The following is a 21,878-nucleotide window of genomic DNA, read 5'->3' as shown; positions in this document are numbered from 1 at the left end:
GGAAAGTTGGGATAGAGCCAACGTGCAGACCAAGCTTGGTTCTTCCACCCCGCGAAAGGCTCACGATGTCAAACATCTCCACTGGCGGCACATTGACCCCACGAATCCACGCCAGTCAGGCCTAGGTGGGGGTCATGTTGGCGTTGGTCCATGTCCCCATGACGCCGCTTCTGGACCGATTCGAGACAAAGCTGCTCCCCCACTCAAGCCATAGCTTGCTTTTTGCAGTGGGATCCCCGCGAAAAAGTGGTGCGGCTCCGCCATATCACGACACCCAATTCGCTAGAAGATGACGATGTTTGCGGCGTCGAGGATCTTAGTCGTCGACTGTTGTCAGGTTTGGGCGGAGAAGTGTCCAGCGACGACGTTGGAGCTGGGGGGAGGCTCGGGAGTTGTCCGGGGCCCCGGAATGGGGTCCCTGCTAGTTGCTGACTCGCTTCGTGCGGGGGACAAGCAGTGGATGGCGGGAATGGTGATCGGAAATACGCGTTGGATCCAATGTTGGTTGCACGTAGTTGGACGGAGTGAGGGTGCGGCGAAAGCAGCAAGCTGGTTCAGACTCCACGGATGTGTGCGCCGGTGCAGTGCATGTTGGTGCCTCAGCTCCGTAGCCGTTCTGGGGCTAGTTCATCCAAACCCTTAGCACCGAGTGCCGTACCCAGACCACAGACGCCATATATTCCCGTTCCAAAGGCGTTGGAACGCCAGTTGATGTGTGACATTGTTGGTCAACAAAAAAGAACTCTACTGTAACTAATCCTCTCCTTTCTTGAGGGTCAACAGTTTCCAAGGTGCCTTAGTTTGCGAACACGAAGCATTTGTTCTGGTTCAGCCGAGCCCCATAGTTCCTATCAACGGGTGGCCCGAGCCTACCTAGGTTACATTGGGAGCCTATCACCCAATCTAATCAGTCCGCGACGCGTCTGTCTCATTCAATATCAGAGTGACGCGATTGTGCCAGAGCTTCTCTGCCCAAGGACGCGGGATCTTTACAACCGTCTCGCAAAAGTCGGACTAACCGAAATGGCCCTCAAACAAACAAAACGTTCGTAGAACTTGGCTACAAGGTCATCATTCGAAAAAAAAAAAATATGGCTAATACTCCAACGACTAGTCCAATTCGGGTCCAAACGCGCCAGGAGCAGCTCACTCTCCGCGCCGTCGCCCAAAAGATCCCGATCCCAACCCAACCAGAGCCCGACTCCACTGATTCAACGGGACACAGCGACAATGAAGATGGCTCTGAAGCTAGCTCCGGCTCTCGAGCAGAGAACGATGCTGAGCCTTCTGATAACCCCCCGCAAACGTCAGTAGCAGACAAAGTGAACGACCAGATGAGAAAGTACGCGTCGGGCATACCAAAGGAACTTTCCGGCGCCAAAAAGTACTTCGTGGTATGGAATGGAATGGAAACCGGCATATTCGGAAGTTGGGACAAATGTCAGCCTTTGGTTAAAAGATATCCAGGGGCAGGGTGTAAGTTGCATCTCGAACATTGCAAAAACCAGTTTCCCAGGCTCACTGCTTGAACACAGACAAGAGTGCGAAGAACTACAATGACGCCGTGAGACACCATTCTGCTCGGCGATAAATAGTATCTCTGATGTGTTTAATCATAGGTGGATCTCCTGCGTAATAAGTTGACAGAAAAGCTCGAGGCAGAAGAAGCAAGGCATGTACCTCAGCAGCAACCTCAAGAAATGCCGCCATCCCTGTGCATACCTCGAAACACGCATCAGGATATATCGCAATATATGCTAACATGTTCAATAGTGCGAAGCTACGAAATCAGATAATCGAGCCTGTTCCAGACCCTGAAGAGCCTCCTCTTTGCAATGAACAGCAAGAGGCAATGAACCTCGCTATGGCAGAGCACAACCTGTTCATTACTGGGTACGTTGCTTAGTGTGTTGATGCGGGCCATTTTGTCAATCCTCTGCTTTGTGAACATGGCAACTCCGCGGCATCGTTTGCTGATATGCCGACAGATCCGGCGGATGCGGTAAATCGGTCCTCGTCAAAGCCCTTCAGACAAATTTCGAGGCCAAGCACAAAAAGGTCCATCTAATTGCGCCTACTGGTCTCGCTGCTCTCAACATCAACGGCAGGACAGCTTTCAATTACGCTGGTTGGATGCCTGACGATAACAAGAAGACATTCGATGCCATCATTGCAAAATCAAGAGGCGAAATTTTCGACCGATTCCGCAGCACCGACGTCCTCATCATTGACGAAATTAGCATGGTTGAGAATCGATTTTTCCAACGACTAAGTGACATCATGAGACATGTTCGAGGGCTGCGACGGAAACCTGGAAAAAAGAGTACGCCGGAAGAAGACAAAGTCGGATGGATTGACTTCGGCCCGTTCGGGGGCGTTCAGATCATCGTAGTTGGCGACTTTTGTCAGTTACCACCTGTCAAGCCATTCGAGCATTGCCTCCACAATGGATGTGTCAAAAAGACAAAAGAGGAGAGGACCGATACGGCGGCTTCACACGTTTGTCCCATTCAAGGGCATCCGACATTTCAGGCCAACGAAAAATGGGCTTTCAAATCTACGGCGTGGGAAGAATGGAAATTCAAGTACGTGCATCTGAGGAGGATTCATCGCCAGAAGGATGAAGAGTTTGTCGGTATCCTTCAAAAGTGCCGCTTGGGCAAGGCACTTGATGCGGACGACATCGGTACGCTTCTCCAGCACCCCACGGAAGTCGAGAATGGAGCTCGATTATACAGCCTCCGAGAAGAGGTCGACGAGCGCAACACCTCATCACTCGAAGAGCTTCCCGGTAATTCGAAAGACTACAAGTGCCACGATGTGTACAGGCCTTCGAAGTATGATGTTAACGACGTGAGTGCACTCTTCCCCTTGGATCATTCAATGTTTATGTACATGAGGTCTCACTCAAGAGAAATGGGATATACTAGCTTGGTTTTAGAATGAGCAAGAATCAAAGGTAGAAATACCACAGGCCGTCTCTAAACTACTACAAGAGCATCGTTATGCTAGCTGCTTGAAACTGAAGCGGAACATGCCTGTCATTCTGCTCGCGAATGTCAGTCATCCCCGCCTGCTTCCTCAGGAAGTACCATGTTTGCTGACGGCCTTGAATTGCAGATAGACCTAGGGGCAAAGCTGGTTAACGGCAGTCAAGGCGTAATCGTTGACTTTGTGCAGCGTGACAGCCTCGAAATGCCTACTAAGCCAAAGAAACAAAACTACGAAAAGGACCCTGAGGGCTATCGTCGTGCCACGGAAAGATACCGTCAGATGAGGCATTTCATAGATGACAGCACCGACCCATGTGAGTAACACAATGCCTACATGTACTTGATGAAAGGGATACAATTGGAGTTCGCGAGCTTTTTCTAATGATGTTACACATATAGTACCCTTGGTAAGATTCAGCGACGGCACAACACGCGTCATTGGCCCAGATTGCACTGTCAATGAGACAGGTGGAAAAGGCCCCAAGTTTTACGCCATGTTCTCGAGGACGCAGATACCTCTCGCGCCGGGTTGGGCCATGACCATCCACAAGAGTCAGGGCATGTCACTAGATCGCTTGATCGTGAACCTCGGCTCCGTATTCGAAAAGGGCCAGGCCTATGTCGCGCTGAGTCGCGCTAGGTCTCTGGAGGGACTTGAGATAGAAGGAACCACTGGAGACGAGCTCCGGGATAGCCTCCGTGTTGACCTTGAGGTGAAAAGGTTTTTGGAGAGGCTTGAAGGCACAGGCAAGGAAACGAACCCGGAGCCGCGAAATGCAGGTACATAGAACCGGCCAGCGTTATACCCGCTTCCAGCTCGACCACTCACGCTGTTATCTCCTTGGGTCTACATTACTATTAGTGCAGCAGTTGATCGGGGCAGGTCAGAGTAAAAGCGCTATATCGTCGGCATTGTCAGATTATGGCAGAGAAAGCTTCCAAGTTCATTCCCATTGAGCGATGCGATGCGCCATAGACTCAAGTATAGTTCGGCCCTAGATCTTTGGAGGAAACTCCAAACCTCTCATCTTCAGCTTCTGTTCGAATTCGTCCTGCTTGTCAAGAATATGCGTTCCAGTGGCCAGCCCCTTCATGCCCTCAGCGTCATACAAGCCTTCCAAAGGTACATCTCGAACGGCGACTTTGTGGTCTTTGTTCGTTCCTCCACAGAACACCTCGATAATGTTCCCGTCGCCATACTTGGGGTCACAGATGGCAGACATGGCGACATTAACCACTTCATCAACGCTAAGCATCAAGTCGTCGGCATGTACACGCTCTCGACTGTAGGAAGCGTGAAAAATTGGGGTCTGCAGCAGGCTATCAGCACTCATTCTATGTGAACATGACGGACTTGAGGCAGTTCGAAACATACGTCGACAACTCCCGGACAGAGTGCGGCGTTCCTGATACCGGCAATCTTGTTCAAAGATCCAAGAGACTTGCACATGCTGACAACGGCAGCCTTGCTCGAGTAGTAGAACGGCGTAATGAGGCCATGAACGTAGCCCGCCATACTAGCGACCCAGAGGATGTTGCCTGACAGATGCCGGTTTTCGGGACGCAACCAGTATTCAATGGCGATCTGGGCAAGTCTGACGGGGGCAATGGTGTTAAAAGCGTAGGCCTGATACATGCCGACCTTGGCATCGGCTTGGTCTCGAGACAGAGGCGAGATTCCAGGAGGGTTCCAAAAGTCGCTGAACGGGGGATCATAGATTCCGGCCCCATTGATGAGCAGGTTGACCCTTCCAAATGTCTCGAGTGCCGCATCCCACAGTTTGTTGATCTGTGACCAGTCGGTGAGATCTGTCCGATGGAAGATAGCCGACGCAGTGCCAGGCTTGGATGGGGAATGAGGATATTTCTTCAGTGTATCTTCGGCCTCGGGACGTAGTCTTAGATCCGTCATGACGACTGAACAACCTGACTCGAGAAGCGCTCTAGTTAGCGCATGGTTGATACCTGAACTCTGTTAGTATTGATAACTTCGAAAATGGAGTAAGGATGTTAACCTGATCCAGCACCGGTCACGAGCGCGACTTTGCCATTCACTTCCCACGCGGTCATTTTAGATATATTCTACTGGTATAAGGCAATTTTCTTACCAAGAAGCGATGCTTAAAGCGTTCGAATGCAAAGAGAGAGGAGAAGACGAGGTGGAAGCCATCCTTCTGGATTTGTGCACTCGTGATCTGGTTTAAACGTCACGTCACTTTGTTTCACCCGGAATATGACCCGTCCGTTTACCGAGTTGATGCCGATGCATGTCTATCCGATTTAGTCGACCGCTTTGAGATGCGTTCACTTGGCGGGGTTGGGCCGAAAAGTTGGTCCGACGTTGGTCCGGTGTACGCCCAGTGAGAGGCACAGCGGTTGGAGTCGGCTTCTTGAGCAAATGAACAGTCGAAAGGGGAAACTACGCTCGGTGGGATGTGTTCAATCATTCATGAGAACTCGAGAAGTATGTGTTATGCGGCCCCTGGTGTTGTTTAGGAGCTGAGGAGCCCACGCTTGATGCTGCCACAAGGATATCTATTTCCGACGAACGTAACTACCATGATGCAAATACCGCATGAAGGGACTCTAGAGCGATAGAATTCGCATCACCACATCCTTCGTGACGGCATGGAAGTCCTCCTTGCTCATATCAAAACGGCTGAGATCCTCAGTCTTGCTGTTGAAATCACCTCCTTCACCCTCTTTGTAATGTAAGGGGAAGAACTTCGCGAGTACCACAGCATGTGCGTCATCCCCACTCATCGCATTGGCCCGCTCAATAACCTCGTCCACGGACTCCTGGCGAATGTCCCAATCGCTCTCAGATGTTCCAGTCGCCAGCATAACGCTGTTCAGCACCTCTCTCTGAGTGACGTGGAAGGAAGTAGTGTAGAAGCATTTGTTGCGATAGCGTGCAAGTTCTTCGTCGGGCATAGCCACAACCTCCGCGGTTACCGCTCCAGCTCGGGTAAGCGTAGTGTAGTTCATCTTTGTACGCCCTCCGTTCCAAAGCGTAGCCTTGAGTGTTCTGGCGTCAACACCAAAGATATCACCCATAGGCAGGCAGAAATCGTACCAAGGGTTGGTAATGACACCGATCCAAGAACCGACTCCCAGCTTTTCGATGAGTTCTCGGTATTTGCGTTTATCAGCAATCTCGGGAAGCTCTTCGATGAGCTTTCCTTCTGGGTCACTACCAAACTCAGTCGGGAGGATGTACCGGACGTTGGCCTCTGCGGCTGCGTAGATAAAGACGTCACTGAGGCCCACGGCTGGGATGCCAAGTTGCAAGATCAAGACCTCTTGGCCTTTCAAGACAGATGTGAGAGCAGCCTCGTCGTCGAAGGCAACTCTCTTGACGGTGATGTTGTCAGGGAATTGAGAGGTGGACTCGTTCCGAACAATAATGGTGATGTCGTGGATGCCATGAGAGAGCAGTGCTGTCAGGGTATGTTGCCCAAGGTTACCACTGGCGCCAACTAAGGCAATCTTACGACCTTGTCGCACAGGTGACATGGTTGTTAATGGAATATAGTCTGAGGAGGATGGGCGTAGTCTAAATATTGACCAAGGGCTGAAGACGATTGAGCTTCAATGTCTTGAGTTGACAGCATGCATGTGCTGAGCGGAGGACCACTCACTTAAATACTTATTCGACATACTCAATTGAGGAACCGAAAGAAGTGAAACATCACGTTATCACCTTTAAAAATTTGTAAGCTAAGCACCGCTCATGTGTGATCTTTCAAAACAGCCGCGAAAATTACATGTATTCAGTGTCATTATTCTCAACTCTATCCGTACTAGGATTCTCAAAACCGAATGAACCAATCAGAGGATTCATGAGGTAGCTAGTACAGTAACGACGATGATTAGAAATCGTAAGTTACTTAGTGCGAAGCTTGATTGGCTCGTTCGGCTTTTGTTCAAATCCTACATGACTTACCGCACCAGGACCATGGCGGACAAAGGGGCGTTCCGAACTTCCAGCTACATCATCACATCAAGTAGAGCAGACCAGAGCGCAAGTTATTGCACCTGCGTCAACAGAACAAGAGCTCGCATGCCTTGATATTGCCGGAATTGATGAGAAAACCCGTCTTTGGTCGCCTGATGTGATCATCCCATGGCACGAAAAGGTTCCAAGAAGACCAAGACCGGGTGCTTGACTTGCAAGTATGCATAGATTGAAATACCTCGCAGAGACCTCAGGCGAATTCTTTTATACTAATCTTCGTAGGATTCGCAAGATCAAGTGCGACGAAACCAAGCCTTCTTGCCGACGCTGCAATGACACCGGCCGAAAGTGCGACGGCTACTTGGCACGGGCATCGGTCGAGTTCAAGATTCATGCAGCCCTACGACATCATGGATCAGACTCCGCAAGTGAGCGAAGGTCACTGCAATATTTCTATGAATACGCTGCGCCTCGTCTATCTGGCCCTAGGAAGCCTGCCTTCTGGACGTTCTTTGTCATGCAGCTCAGCCAATCTGAGCCAATAGTGAAATATTCACTGTTGGCAATCAGCCACCTATACGAAGCTCGCGAGATGCGGACAGTCCCTACCACAATACCTCTGCTTGCATTACAGTATTATAATGCGGCAATAAAAGGTGTGAAGGCTGTGCAAGACCAGTCTTTAGTCCTGGTTGTATGCGTCTTGTTTACATGTATCGAGCTGCTGCAGTCAAATAACGAGACCGCGATTCGGCATTGCAAACACGGCAACCAAATCTTAGAGACTTATGACAGCGATAAACCCTGGATACGAGATCATCTCGTACCAGTCTTTCGGCGATTGAGCGTCCTTCCCCTGCTCCTTGGAAGGCCACCTGCGGACTCAGCCCTTGCACATGTCCTAAGATATACGGTACCGACGAGATTTGATAACATAGAGGATGCACAATCGATGATCGACGAAATTTGCAGACGATTGATGATCTCACAACATTGGAAACGGAAAGGGGCTCGTTTCGATCAGGTGAAGGAGATGAACTGCATCGGTTCCCTGTTGCAAAAATGCAAACAATTGATGAACGGTCTCGACATTGACTCAACATCTCAGCCAAATTGTGCTAGCGAAGGTCCGCAAGCACTGATGCGTATGCGCTTCCACACATGTCAAGTTTGCTTCGATATGCTGTTCCCAGTAGGTCATGGGGGCAACGATGAAAGACACATACACGGCTTCCGCGAGATGATTGCATTGGCTTCTGACTTTAGTACTTTACGGACTATACGGCTTCCACGATTCGTTTTCGAACTTGCATTCTCACCTGTGCTGTTCTTCGTTGTCACAGAGTGCAAGTGCTTAGAAGTGCGGCTTTCAGCTCTGCGTCTGATAAAGGTACTAGGAGCAGAAAGAGAGGGCCTCTTCGAAAGCCAAAACTTGTACGCTCTGGGGCGACAAAAAGTCCAAACGGAACATGGTGTGATTTTGGATGACTTCGACTACCCTCAATAGTTGGTTTTGAATTTGAGTATAGTGATTTGAGCCATTACATAAGGTAGTAATTGAATGACTACGAAGAACTCTCATCGTGATGAGCTTCAATGATGAGCCATCTACACCTTTCCCCTACAGCTTGAGTCCTTTCCAGTGGCTCCAGCCTTGATACAACGTTCCCTCATCCCGCAATTGCTCTGTCCAATATTTTTGAACAGTGTCTCGCTATAGTAGTAGCACTCATAGTGACGAAGGTCCGAGTTATATTTCGTTCGATACCCAGCCTTTGTGCAGACTGTCGAGGTGGCACTGTCATTTGGCGAACAATCTGAGTCGTAGCAGTGGCAGTATTTATAGCCAGAACAAGCTTGTGCGGTAATCGAGATCGAAAGAACGGTCACCAGAGTTGTGAGTCTCATATTCTGGAGATGTTGTCTGCACAGCTTAGGCTTGTTACATTTATCCAACTTACGGATGGCTTCTCTATGATCAAGTCGTAGGAAGGTGCGTGGTAAACTTTTGCCAGGAAGATTGTGGAAAATATCAGGCGAATCGTCGAAACTCGTGGGTCTCCTCTCTCTATCTTAAGTTAAATAGGTATTGTAGAATTCGCTATTCAGAGCGATTGGTTCATCGGAAGGCCGGCAACTATCAATTTCTCTGAACTGATTTGAGAAACTCTGACCTATGAGCTAGCGAGACTGCAGAAACGAACAACCCAGAAATCGCAAGTTAATTTACACAAGTTTGCGTCGTAGCCTATCCGAGTTGGTTATTCTGGCTCGTCCGCGAGATGGGAAATTACTGCATAACTTTGATAAGCTACAGGCTGAACTCGTGTGTAATCAGATATCCTGATGAGATTCCATGGTTCTTGCGAACTTACTACCGGGAGCAGTGAGCTCAGGCTGTACTTGTATCCAGCGCAAGATGACGGGCATGTCAGCATGATCTTGTGTGAGTCTATATAATTTTAATCGCGAAAGCTGTCTTGATTCAATGGCCTGAAAATACCACGGTATGTCCTAACCTAGGCTGGATTCTCGATGTTTGCCAGAAAGTACTGTCGAGACAGGAAAGATTCAATAGCGCAGAAGTCATGGATACTGCTAGGCTACAAAAGAGGCAATGTTCCGGACTGAATCTGACTTCACTGATGGACTGATTTCTCATCACCTGACTTTCAAAGTTTAGTTAGAGGACGGAGCGGCGAATTATAGCCCACCGGTGAGTATTGCTGATACTGGATGATTACTTACACGAATATGCGTAACCCGTCGCTTTAGGGCTGAGTTATCGACTAGCTAAGCATGAACTCATCCAGATTTCGTTTCCTGTGGAATATCGCCAAGGGTTTACAATGCTCCTAGTCGGTAAGAGCAGCATCCATTCCCAGCGTCAATACACAGCGAGTGAGTCCCGGTCAACTCTTCTATAATGTATACGCATGATCTTTTTCAGCCTTTTAGGTCGTACAAGCCTTTTATTGCAATCTGCCATGATGGCTATGACTGCAACACGTTTGATTCAATTGCGCGTTCATTGATTCGACTTTCTCTTGTCTTGTTTCTCATCATAAGCTGCAGAATGCCAGGACGAGCGCGTAATGACGCATTGCTTAGGGCCATCAAACCTAACCTCAACGTTGTGCATATGACTGGGAAAGTCTACATAAATCAATAATTAGGGGCTTAAGCTACCAATTCTAGGAAACTTCGACATATTTTCCCCCCCAAAATTTGGTCACTTTAGTGTCTCCAAGTGTCTTTTACACTGTTCTCGACAAATACACTCAATTCTTCCTATTGGGCCTTTGGGATCTTGCTCTAATGGCATCCCTTTGTCAAATGGCTCATCTCCACGATGCTTCCCTTTTTGAATGGCCACAAAACAGTCTATCTCTCTTGATCAAAGTTCTCTAAGGTAGGCGACCTAGCTGATACTTCTGTACTCATCTTTTGATTCCCCCTCGCCTTGGTGACTGCGCCTTGCCTTTGTGAACTGTACGAGATGAGAGAATGTATTTAATTGATCTGAAACAGCGTAAGTAAGCCTCGACAATAGAAAGCAATCCAAGTAGTGAATGAAACTTCTCAAAATCTATCCCTTTCTCTTTTTGATTTGGGATTTGAAGTGAAAGAATGATCACAGGCTAGCAGCATTTCTTTTTGTTAATCAAGCGACAAAAGCAACCCGTTTAGCACTTAAACCCAATCACTCATTCCGTACAATGGTAAATCGCGATCAAGGATTATAGTGCAATGAGCTGGTTAGGGCTACCGAATTCTCTTCTAGCTCCGTCGTCACTCTTCCCCGCTCGCATATCGCCGAGTCAGACCGCATCGCAACCAATGCTGCCAGTCTTGATACGAGCATATAAAGTTTGAATGTTGAGAGAAATCAATTAAAAATTCTTCTGTGATGCACTCTATTACCCACTCGTATCAAAATCTGTCAGCTACCTTAGGCTTCTACGGCGATCCCCTTCTTATCTCATGGCCTGGAGCACGTAAGTTCAATATGCCCAGTTTAGCGTTTTTTCGAACGAAATTAAACACTGACAGACTTTGCATTAACTATACGACTACATGAACCCGAGAGCGACGATTTCGGGATGATATCAAGCCACGTTGCGCCGTGTGGTAGCTGATTACTATACATATCCTGAAATTCCTCGATAGAAAAAAGCCGCATCATCGGTCCCTTCTCACTTTGCCCTCAAGATCTCAGTCTCCACAGATTCACCACCAGCATCAGTATGTAGTCAACTTCGCATTATATTCTAACTCATCTGACACGCTCAGTGCATCTCGCAGCCGTAACCACTCTTTTTGCGCTCGCCAGTGTGGCGATGGCTGGTAACCCTCGATTCAAAGTCAGTTGCGATCCAGCCGTACCAGCTGCCTACCAGGCTAGCTTGAAGGCATTCGAGAAGAAAAACTGTGGAGAATCCGAGTATTTTATGAGTCCAGGCATTTGGCATGAAGACACACAGTCGTGCGAATCCCCCGGCCCAGCGGGCGCGAATACCCAAAGATACTACCATCCACTCTTTGCTAGCTCTTCAGGTGGTCCCAACATCAGCCCGCGTTGCCACTGGGTTCCAGCTTAGGTCTTTCGGGAGGGAACCTATACCTTGTACGCCTTATTAATGGCATCACTCGTTCCTAGCAAGGTCGGTGACTGGTAGAGGTATAATTTCAGTTGGCAACACCCAGTCAAGCAGGAAAATCCAAAGCTGCGATCCGAGTGACAGCACTGGGGCTGCGATGAGATCAGATCAAGTATTCATCTGCCGAAAAAGCGGCGTGGTTGAAGAACAATCCTAGGCTAGAAACCAATCCAAATTACCTTATGCGTAAACCTTTCTGCGTGTACTTGCTTGCCAGATCAAACATATTTCGGCTGCCTCTTGTACAGCTTGATAATTTCCTTTTCACTACAATCTGTCTTGACTGGCTTAGAAAGATGCGGAACGCGCCTGATGGCAAAGCGCTGGCTTTATTTCCAACAATCTCTTGGGGACAATGATAGTCCTCCTCGAAAAAGTAGAGATCATGCAAAGGGAGAGGTTTATCTCGAGAGCCAATGGCAATCGAGCGCCAAACCTTCCAACATGAACCGAGCGGGAAGGTCTACTCTGGTTGGTGCCTGCTGCAGTATTAGCTCCTCCAGCCACATTTCAGTTGGTGCATGCAACATCATCAGAACAACCACCAACAATCCGAGGTTTATCTATTTGATGGCGGGAAGCAACGCATAAGAGTGCATCATGCATGGCGCAAACTTATCGATACCCTCATTGGGGTTCGTCGATTTGCCGGTCGAAATCCAAAACCACATCCTCCAGGCGCTCGCCTCCTCACACCCCGCATCGATCTGCGCCGTCCTTCCCACATGCAAACATCTCTACAAAATCGCTCTACCACTCTCAGTCCGAACTTATGAGAGCGCAGCCGGCCCAAAGAACACAAGCCAGTACGCGCAGAAGCGCAGCCGCAACCTCGACTTCCTGCGTTACATCACCATCACCAAGCCTGAGCTCGCACAACATGTGCGCCGCATTACCATCAAACATGTCTCCACCAGCCTCATTTACCGCACTGCCCCATCAAGCAAGAAACCCTTGGGTCCCGAAAGCGATGAGATTGGCGTGTACACCAACATGATTGACGCATCGGGCCTCTCCGACCACGTCGAAGACTGGGAGGCCGTGCGACACGAATGGCTTCGGGGCCTCGCCGACGGCTTAGTCGAGCAGCAGATTGGCCTCATGTTTCTCGCATGCCCCAAGATTCAGGTCCTCGAATTGGGAACGCCGCTCGCGCCTCGGTTGCTACCTCGCTTGATCAAGGCCGCGGCATTGCACGGGAGGAGCATGAAGGCCCCATTACTCCATCACTTGCGAGAGTACTGCGGCGAACCAGAGATGCCCAAGAGTCTTTTCCACTTCTTCAACATTGGGAAGGAATTCCTACAACTACCTCAGTTACGGACGTTCACGTGCGCGAGTTTATCGAGCAGTGGCCCAAACGGGCACCTCTTCGACGAGAACGCCAATCCGCCCAGGTCTTCAAACGTTCAAAATCTTACTTTGCTAGATGCAAACATTACACAAGAGGGACTTGGCACAGTCATCCGTGCTTGCAGAGAGTTGAAGTCGTTTCGCTGGACCCCAGGCGACAGCAGTTTCCTAGATATGCAGATCAAGCTACAGGACCTAGCCCAAGCTCTGTCGCCGCATCGAGATACTCTCGAAGATTTGCATATCGACTACCAAGGTCAGTGGCGCAATCAAGAATGGTACGTCGAACTAGACGGCTTCTTCATCGGTACATTCCTACGAGAGATGGTTTCGTTGAAGACGTTGCACATCGGGATGGAGGCTTTCACTGGCTTTACCGATCTTTGGACGGTCCCAAGCCTTTACAACAACTTCAGTCCAGAAGAAAAGGAGTTGGAGTTGAAGAGAGCTCCGCGACTCATCAATCATATACCTCATAATCTTGAGAGCCTCGAGCTATACGGGTGCACCGAGGAGATACTACCTCACGTCCGTCAACTCGTGGACCTGCACCAGATTGGCGAACGATGTGCGAGCTTGCGGAAGCTCCGGCTACGTTTTAACGCAGAAATGGTTGATCCCAGTAAAGTGAGCCTGAAGTACGATGAAAAGTTGAGTCGCCTAGACTTGGAAATTACGTACGACCGTCTGAGTTGAAGATGCCTGAAGGATTTCAAGGGATGATCTACGTTATAGGCTACTGTAGACTTCATCGTTGAATCGAACAAAGCCTACTCATCGAGCTAGGCTAGAAGACGTCTGCGTATCAAAACCGCGTTATAGTAGCACCGAATATACACTGGTCCGATACCCGACTCCCTTGCCTTGCAAAGCGAAACCACGCAACTGCTGGATAGGCAATTAGCTCAATCCGAGCTCATCTGCTGCTGATACTGTACATGATTATGACCGGAGCCTTTGATCTTCGCTCAAGAAACCCATGCATGATTCTTTTGAGGGCATTCCAGGTCTTGCAGCTTGCGCCATCTGCAAGGTCTTTTTGTCAGCAGGGGTCCTACCACACCCCTCTTCTTCAACGCTGCATCATGTCTGCATGGGGATCACGAGACACATCCTATCAACACAATTCGTCAGCAGCTTATCTGAGGATACTAAAAGGTGGGATCTGATCCCAGCATATTTCCCGATCAATCCGTTTTTGGTAGTTTCCCGTGCATAGATCCCGCTCTCTCACTGCCCTCGAGGGCTACGACGACAAGGGTGTAGCGATTGGTGGGCATGGAAACCAGGCTGTGATATTGGATGTAAGTCCTCGATGCAGCCATCTTCCGGATAAAGCCGGTCATGTGGCAGCTAGATGCTCGTCAACGTTGCAACTTCCACATCGAGATATCATCGGCAAATGCGGCTACCACAAAGATGTGAGATAGTAGATATAAGACTGCCATTTCCCCTCGAGCCTTTGATTCGTCTAGGACTAGGCACACAGTGTCATCTCAAGCTCCCTCTATCCCTTTGATCAACTGTAATAAATCTGTTATCTCATTGTCAACCCTTACTTCGTGACGCCTGCAAAGTCACAAATGGGCCCTCAGTGTGTTAGACTCGCAAGTCATTGACACCAAAGGTTATCAAAACTTCATCAGGTGCCCTTCTGTTCTCCGGCGACTGAAACTAACACGGCTCATAGAACGACAACTCTCACTACGCGCGAGTTCAAGACCATCATGTCCGCGTGTCTCCGATGCAACATCGCGCCTGCCTTACCCGGCCATCGCTTCTGCAGCCCTTGCGGTAAGATTATACACGCCGGCAGTATGCAGCGTTCGGGACTTTGTATGCGTGGCTGTGGTCGGACTGCGAAGCAAGGTCACCGATTCTGTGTTCCCTGCGGTAGATCGTACTATCGTTAGTTGAGATGGTAAGGCTGGTGTGTGTCGTTGCCTGTACTATGAAAGAAACTTGTTATGGAGCATATTATGGCTTGATCATATCTGAATGCAATCACGAAGTGTATATCGGTCTAAAGCGGTTCAAAATCACGACCCAAATGTGCTGAATCTAAAAGTTGCTGAGGAGAACCTCGTCATGTGCAGTCCTCTATACAGTATCGCTGGCTTCAGTATCTATAGAAGGCAATGAAATCTCTCCAAAGACTTTCTTCAAATGCTTTGACTAGGTCTAATACGGTTCCAAGGCGGTCTTCTGGTTGTCAAGCGGACCTGACTGTGGCTTTGGTATGGGACCAAGCGCAACTGGCCAGGCTTGAAGAAGTTCGCTTGGTGAGTCACGGGACACTAACACAATCTACCTCCTATCGAGAGTCGATTTGGGGCTTATGGGACAAAAATCAACGTTGTTATCTTGAGACCAATGCCCCATCCTAAGCCTGAACCTAAGAAAAGGTGACTAGTAGGCGACGCTTTGGCATATCTAGCAAAAGATGAGGTCCATCCAGGATTCGAACCTGGGCCTACGGAAATTCCGATTATCAGAATCCGACGTCCTAACCAACTAGACTAATAGACCGGTGATAACTGGCGCTAATCTCCCGCGCTGGGTCAGAGAATTCGGAGTGCGCCTGAGAATCTTGTGAGCAGCCAAAGCCACCCACAGCGCGTGGTTGTTGGGTTGCTGGACTACCTTAGGCATCTTGAGTTGAGTTTGAGCGGTTCGCAGTGCGCTTCTCTGAGCGCGTCCAAAACTTTATTGTTGGGGCGAATGATGGGAATTTGGAGAGCCGCTCATTGACAGGGTAGAGGAGCTGTCAGGGAGACAACGATACTGTCGCGTGTTAGCATCGGATCCTCAGGGCTCAGCACAATAGCAGGCAGAGCTCCTAGGTGCAACTTACACTTGCAACATTCGGCGATATCGAGATCGGTTCGGCCCCGAAGTTTTCACAAATTCAAACGCATCGTCTGAGCTTGCTATGCACAGATGCACACGTTTGTTTGCCAATCCGTAGATGCAGGGACTGGTGCCAGCCCATGCTCGTCACTGAACCCAAGGGTTTGGATTTAAGTGCACGCTCAGACGAACCATGTGCACCGTTTCAAAACGCAGCCGATAGATGAACGGCCTTTGTTTCATCGGATGTCAAGATCGGATACCGCCAGGGTGCCTGGCAGCAGCAACGACACACTGGCTTATGGTCATCCGTGAGCCAACTGCTTGTCGATACCTATCTTCCTGTAGTCCCGTATTGTCGATGTTCCTGAATCCAATCGCTCGGATGACCTTCTGAGGTAGCTGCATGAAAGCTGTCTTCCTCAGCCGGATCCTACTTCGGGGCCATCCCCGTAGGACGGCCCATAGGTTGTCTAGTGACTGTAATCAGTTATGCGGCATGCCGACTATGGCGATGACGACGCTGGCGAGGGAATCTATCGCTGGTAGCTGGATAATCGGCTCAAGGATCGGGAGACGGGGGCGGGGCTCCGGACATCGCTTCGCATCAAGTTAATGGGAGGAGGAATCGTCGCCCGGGTTCCTCAGGAGAAGGTCCCCTATTTCGACCCATGGAATCCATGGGTTTGTCGTCTTTTGGCGGAAGCCCACATGGCTGTGTTCCCACTCGAACAGCAACGTCATGTTGTGCCAATGTGGAGAGCCACGAGTCGAGGTTGTCGTTGAACTCTTGAGGCACAGGGAATCTGAGGGAGAGCAATCTCTTGTGAATCGACCAGTGTTGGAGAATGCTCTCACGGCTCCAGGATGAATGCAACCTGGTTCAAGGTATGTTTGCTGTGCTGCAGGTCATCGTTCGTGCTGCGCAATTGGGGTTCAGATGCCGAGGACACAGCGGCAGCCTGCGTTGCGCATACGGACTGCAGGCTGCTGCATGTGGCCGTTGAGACGAAGAGTCCGAGACACGTTACGAGGGCCCGGTTGCACAAAAGCAAAGAAAGGATGGATTCAGGCTTGGCCAGTGCCTTTGCCTGATATTCCAACCTCGCGTGCCACAGCTGACACTGCAACTAACGAGCTTGCAGCTGAACCGCAGTTGAAGTCAGGTCTTCGTGCAGAAATGAGCTGAGAACAATAGGTCAGAGGAAGACTGATGGCCCAAGACCAACAGAGGCCTCATCAGCGGAAACGTGTGGTGTCCGCAAAGCGCCGGCGCTGCGATACGATCTTCGACCCACCGAAAAAAACGTTGGAAGCCGCTGTCTAGGTAAGTCTATCGCAACGTCTCGTTCTTGTGCTTGGTGGCGTGCAACAAGAGCTTTGGATTTTTTTCTTTTTGCCCCCCTTTCGGTCCGTCAAAGGGCCAGAGCAACCGGCGAAAAGTCTTGCCAAGAAACGTTTGCTTAGTTGAAGAGGTTGAGATCGGTCCAGGCTGCCAGGGACAAGGCGGAATGAATGGGCAACCGTTTACGGTTTTGGGCGTTGGGCTCGCTTGAGTGTCCTCTATCTTGGTTTGGCCCACCAGCGGAGGTGGCGCGCCTACCGCGAGTTTCCAGCTGTAATGCGTAAGATTCACAGCAGACTCCAGAGAATTTTCTCTGTATCTAGATACAAAGCCTTCTCACCGGTCGCTGCGGTGGCAGCCGTGGGTCTCGGTAGGCCTTGTGAGCGGCCTAGACGATTCAACCCAGCAAGACTTTGATCAAATGGTTTGCTCGCAGGTCCTCAACGAGTAGTATGTAAGCGCTCGGAACCTCCTCTCAAGGGCCACACAAAGTCGAGTTTCACTTTGTGGCAGCGAAGCACCGGGAAGCAACGTGTACGGGGTAGTGGCCGGCTGATGTGCGCCTGAATGAGCAGTTTCCGCAGACACTGGTGACGGGTTGGTGGCACGAAAGAGGAGTCACGATGGCCCTGTTGCGACGAGGGCCTGTTGAAGGGCCTTGTAGTTTGTGCCCAAGTTGCGACGGATAGGGGCAACGAGGAGGGGCATGGGACGACTGGCGAGGTGACGAGGTTCTAATTAGTGCGAGCGATGCGCGAAGTGGGAGAACTCGAGGAGAGGGAAGGGCGAGCTCGGGCCGTCCAGAGTCAAGACTCCATTGTCAAGCAACGTGAGGAGCTAGGCGATGGTCATGATCCATTACACTATTCATGGCCGGGCGCTGGTCCCTGGCGAGAAGGAAGAATCTCTCTTGACCCCTTTAGAAGTTCTCAGCAATCTTGGTCCACCCAAATCGTTGATCTCCGACGTGATCTCCAGAAGTTTAGGTTGGTCCATGCTGGTGGACATGACGGTGGGGAGGATTTCGGGTTTCATCCGAGGATTTGCGGTTGCAGCTGCAGCCCCCAAGTTTGATTATCGTTGAAGTGCGAGTTTGGACGGAGAGACAAAGATGGGACTGAGACACATGAGACGATTGTGTCCGGGTTGTGTTGCTGCTGGTTACCATCGACGGCCCGTTCAAACTTCACGATGGATGATGGATAGGCTGCGAGCTGCAGGTTGGAATCCAGATTGACCTTTCCGCCCGGACGAAGAGTATCCGCAGGCTGTAGCCGTAGCGGCGTAGGTCAGTAAAATTAAGAACGAGGTAATCGACACTAGAAGAGACTTCTCCGCAAGTGATCTGAACGGGGAATAGGGATGAAGGGTGATGACATTTCCCGGGCGATGAGCAACTGCGACTTTCACTTCCATGTTGCGACTGCACAGACCGTCGGACGAACGTTCTGGGCAGGAAGGAGAGAATCTTAAGATTTGACACTCGACTTTTGGGAAGGACCCCAGGGAGGCGACCAGGGTGAGTCCTTGGCTCCTTGCTGACTGCCCTGACTGGAAGGCGACTTCCTCAGTGACTTCCCTCCTACCGAGTACCTACTCTTTCCCAACTTGCCCAGAGACTCAGTTCCTTCCAAATTCCAAAATGCCGCACTGACGGCAAACTCTTCTTCCTATCCCGTCCCTCTCTAACGCTCCTCCCCACTCATGGACCAACCAACCAACTGGCTGCAGGCACTCAGGCACCCCCGGCCAGTCAGAGCGCACGAGACACTCTGAGCTGACCATCCAGGGCTTAGCGTCAGGAACCATTCTCTCAGTGAAATGCAGGAACGAGCTGGCCAGCCGCGAGACGGAAGGAGAAGAAGCCTTGGGTCTCACCAGCTGGGTCCCGCTTCCACCACACATTAGACCAATGACCAGGTGTTAGTGGCTCGGGGAAATTGTGCAATTCAATTTTTTATGAAAAGCCCACTCACATTGTCGCCGTATCGGGAATAGACGATTCGCGCTCTTCTTTCCTCGTGTGCCACCCATTTCATCCATTTCGCGGCAATTCGCGTCACACTTGAGAGGGATCCAAATGACGAGGTGCAAATTATGCCATTTTACTCTTCAATAATGCTGCCGCTATTCGCCCTGGTAGAGAGCATTGTACGAACGATCCCCGCCCACTAAGCCTGTTTGCGGCTGGCGACAATGCCTTTCTCTCCTTCCTTCTGCTAACCCCGGCTTGACTTTGTCTTGGACGACGAGAATAAGCAAGCCGAGTGATGTACCGTTGGGCTTGTCTCGCCCGGCACAAGGTATTGTTTCCGTCTTAGCTCGGCCGAGCGACTTCTCAGGAGTCGGACTGCCTGGAATCAAGAGAAAGAATAAGAAGCAGAAAAGAATAGAATGGCGCTACTCATGGCGCCGCTTGTCACTGCACGCAACGGATGTTGCTTATTCTGGGTTCTTGCTTCTATTGCTGGCTCTTGAGACTTGCGGATCGTGCTCAGCCCGCGTCAGGATCACACAAGGCTTCTAAGAAAAGCGCTGTCACTGCGTCAGGGCAAACGACAAACGGCTTCCAATCGACGCCCTGCCGATCCATCGTTGTTGGCGTGATGAATAGCTGGCGGTTGGTTGTTTGCACAATTATCCATTCACAAAGCGCACCAAGGCAAGGCGCAAGGTAACGTGGTCGACTGCCAGCGAACGCAATGCTGTGCTTTTGCGCCTTAATTTCCCGCGAAGATCCAGACCCCTGCCTGCATATTGAGCCTGCATATGGGTGGTCGCGTGTACGAATCATCACTGTCTAACATCCGCGGGCAGAAATGTTCATTGTACTTGGTGTCTCCAGGAGGAGGGTGGGCTTGAAGCATGGCCAGCAGGGTTAAAGAGCAACCTTTGGACACGGGTACCTTGCAGCTACTTTTGCGATACCTCGCCGGCCGAGTGACGATGGCCTCCGTTGCTACGATTCGGTTGGCTTTTGCAGACTCTCAGTGGCAGACCAGGTCCGACTTGCGACTCGCACCACAGCAAGCATTTCATCTCCTTTTTCCCTCTCGTGTCACTATCCCGTCCCTGCCGTCCCTGCCGTCTCTTCTTGCTTGCTCCTTCCCCGGGATACATCTGGAAAGAGCTGGCAGGAAAGGACAGGGAAGGTAGGGCCGAGCACCTCCACCTCCTGCCCTCTCACAGGCTCACGGACCACAGCTAACGTCCTTTCCTTCATCCATTTCTTTCGTGGGCCGGGCTTGGCTTTCATTTTGGGTGTGAGCGCCTTCCCTGTCGGCGCCTGCATCGTCGTCGCCCCTGCCAGTCACCTCACAGGCTCACAGTCCACGGGGATGAGGCCCTGCCGCTCTGGAGGATCCTGGACCTCTACTTGTACTTGTAGTCGTCTCCCAGGCAGACTCCCAGGTTGCCAGGCCCCCGGGTAAAGGTACGGACTACTTCGTCGTCGTTGCTCATTTTCACCCGACGCTTGCATCCGTAACCCTCGCCTGATCCGCCTGCCCCCGTCGCTTGTCTCCCCACATCCAAAACCCACGTCGTTTCCCACTTCTCGTGAGTCTGGGTCCTCTCTCCAGCATCCTCTTATTCAAACCACTCCCCCCCGATCCATAACCCACAGACTTCGTTGGCAAAGTCTCCTACTGCTTCACCCTTCTTTCGCTTCACGCACAGTCGTTGAAACCAAACATCACCAAACCTGAACTACTCGAAGTATTCGGACTAACACTCATTCCTATTTACATCCGCGGACAGACGCCGTCTTGTCGCAAACCAACAACAAGCGCTCCCCGCCAAAACCACTCACTGCCCTGGCTTAGACACAACAGCAAACACGCCAACACATATATACATCTGGCCGTCCCATTTCACGCTTAGTACCAAGTCAAGCAGTACGACTTATACCACGATCTTTGAAAGACCCAACACCAAGCATACGCCTCATACTGTTGAACGGATTACTTCCGACGCACATACACATTCGATTCGGTCTATACTTTGTCAGGCTTCGACAGTTGACCAGTACAATCACCAGAAACCCCCACTTACAGGCACGATGAAGGTCACCACGATTCTTGCTGCTTTCTTGCCTGTCTTGGCGCTGGCCCAGACCTCAAGCGGCGATACGACAACGGTCACCTCTACGGCTACCCAGACCAAGACCATCACTCTCGAGCGCGCTCACACCACTACCATGACCTACGGCACCGGCAACAGCACTGCGACGTTCAAGCCTACCGGCTCCGTCGTCGCCTCTGCAACTGCCGCGGCGACCGCTGCAACCACTTCGAAATCCAGTGCGGGCGCCGCTCTCAATGCTGGTAACCTGGCGCTTGCTGGTGTTGCCGGTATGGTCGCTGCTGTTCTGTTGTAAAGCGGCATCACTGGATGCGCTAGACGAAGGTGTAAGGAAATGGAGGACGGGTTATGAGTTGCGATGTGGTTGGAGGAATGTTGCCAACTGCGTCTTACTGCCACGCCGAACTCTTCGATGCGACATCCTTTCAGCCTTTCCTTTTGTCATCGCCTCCAACCCTGGTTTGGCGCAACATCGCTACCGATGTGAGCGCGACCTATTCTTACGACCTTCACAACCTTGAGAATCGGGACACCACTTGAGTTGACGGCACACACACACACACACACACACACTATACCCTATTCCTCTTCGACACCAACCATGTGCGACGCTTGCATCGCCATCCTGCAGGAAA

General features: G+C 50.6%; 7 protein-coding genes and 1 non-coding gene across 8 annotated transcripts; 5 read left to right on the top strand and 3 right to left on the bottom strand.

The window, feature by feature from the left end:
* The first annotated feature begins 922 nt into the window (after positions 1-922).
* BDZ83DRAFT_439218 (uncharacterized protein) lies at positions 923-1,677 on the top strand. The gene is made up of 2 exons (XM_060503093.1): positions 923-1,476; positions 1,536-1,677. The coding sequence occupies exons 1-2, from the start codon at positions 1,092-1,094 to the stop codon at positions 1,589-1,591; spliced, it is 441 nt and encodes a 146-aa protein (XP_060362056.1). The 5' UTR covers positions 923-1,091; the 3' UTR covers positions 1,592-1,677.
* Positions 1,678-3,988: 2,311 nt separating this feature from the next.
* On the bottom strand, positions 3,989-5,063 carry BDZ83DRAFT_754721 (short chain dehydrogenase reductase; the record flags this gene model as incomplete). Its single annotated transcript, XM_060514514.1, has 3 exons — positions 3,989-4,303; positions 4,369-4,958; positions 5,009-5,063. The coding sequence occupies 3 exons, from the start codon at positions 5,061-5,063 to the stop codon at positions 3,989-3,991; spliced, it is 960 nt and encodes a 319-aa protein (XP_060362055.1).
* Positions 5,064-5,729: 666 nt separating this feature from the next.
* BDZ83DRAFT_742961 (uncharacterized protein) lies at positions 5,730-6,687 on the bottom strand (the record flags this gene model as incomplete). Its single annotated transcript, XM_060513127.1, has 2 exons — positions 6,635-6,687; positions 5,730-6,567 (listed from the first exon to the last, which is right to left on the bottom strand). A coding segment is annotated over exon 2 (780 nt), but the record flags the coding sequence as incomplete, so codon positions are not given.
* A 259-nt stretch (positions 6,688-6,946) lies between these two features.
* BDZ83DRAFT_676856 (uncharacterized protein) lies at positions 6,947-8,524 on the top strand. The gene is made up of 2 exons (XM_060511162.1): positions 6,947-7,169; positions 7,234-8,524. Exons 1-2 carry the CDS (start codon positions 7,120-7,122, stop codon positions 8,456-8,458), a joined length of 1,275 nt encoding a protein of 424 aa, XP_060362053.1. The 5' UTR covers positions 6,947-7,119; the 3' UTR covers positions 8,459-8,524.
* A 3,618-nt stretch (positions 8,525-12,142) lies between these two features.
* BDZ83DRAFT_704895 (F-box domain-containing protein) lies at positions 12,143-14,016 on the top strand. The gene has a single exon (XM_060511498.1). It carries the CDS (start codon positions 12,213-12,215, stop codon positions 13,659-13,661), a length of 1,449 nt encoding a protein of 482 aa, XP_060362052.1. The 5' UTR covers positions 12,143-12,212; the 3' UTR covers positions 13,662-14,016.
* Positions 14,017-15,411: 1,395 nt separating this feature from the next.
* BDZ83DRAFT_t209 lies at positions 15,412-15,494 on the bottom strand. Its single transcript has one exon. It is a non-coding gene; the product is annotated as a tRNA-Gln (tRNA).
* A 1,188-nt stretch (positions 15,495-16,682) lies between these two features.
* Positions 16,683-18,362, top strand: BDZ83DRAFT_732926 (uncharacterized protein; the record flags this gene model as incomplete). Its single annotated transcript, XM_060512907.1, has 3 exons — positions 16,683-16,703; positions 17,019-17,142; positions 17,903-18,362. 3 exons carry the CDS (start codon positions 16,683-16,685, stop codon positions 18,232-18,234), a joined length of 477 nt encoding a protein of 158 aa, XP_060362051.1. The 3' UTR covers positions 18,235-18,362.
* Positions 18,363-21,220: 2,858 nt separating this feature from the next.
* Positions 21,221-21,538, top strand: BDZ83DRAFT_754718 (uncharacterized protein; the record flags this gene model as incomplete). The annotated part of the gene is made up of 1 exon (XM_060514513.1): positions 21,221-21,538. The coding sequence occupies one exon, from the start codon at positions 21,221-21,223 to the stop codon at positions 21,536-21,538; it is 318 nt and encodes a 105-aa protein (XP_060362050.1).
* Positions 21,539-21,878: the final 340 nt, after the last annotated feature.

This window comes from Colletotrichum acutatum (genome assembly GCF_030867785.1).
Source record: "Colletotrichum acutatum strain CBS 112980 chromosome Unknown BDZ83scaffold_86, whole genome shotgun sequence".
Taxonomy (NCBI): domain Eukaryota; kingdom Fungi; phylum Ascomycota; class Sordariomycetes; order Glomerellales; family Glomerellaceae; genus Colletotrichum; species Colletotrichum acutatum.
Note: the sequence above shows the minus strand (reverse complement) of the source record. Positions and strands in the feature narration are given on the sequence as shown.

What these genes read in the sequence shown, in the direction of transcription:
- BDZ83DRAFT_704895 (XM_060511498.1), top strand. Translation starts at nt 12,213, where the DNA reads ATGCATGGCGCAAACTTATCGATACCCTCATTGGGGTTCGTCGATTTG.
- BDZ83DRAFT_439218 (XM_060503093.1), top strand. Translation starts at nt 1,092, where the DNA reads ATGGCTAATACTCCAACGACTAGTCCAATTCGGGTCCAAACGCGCCAG. An exon ending in AAGATATCCAGGGGCAGGGT is followed by an intron (nt 1,477 to 1,535) that starts GTAAGTTGCATC and finishes GCTTGAACACAG; the next exon opens with ACAAGAGTGCGAAGAACTAC.
- BDZ83DRAFT_676856 (XM_060511162.1), top strand. Translation starts at nt 7,120, where the DNA reads ATGGCACGAAAAGGTTCCAAGAAGACCAAGACCGGGTGCTTGACTTGC. An exon ending in ACCGGGTGCTTGACTTGCAA is followed by an intron (nt 7,170 to 7,233) that starts GTATGCATAGAT and finishes TAATCTTCGTAG; the next exon opens with GATTCGCAAGATCAAGTGCG.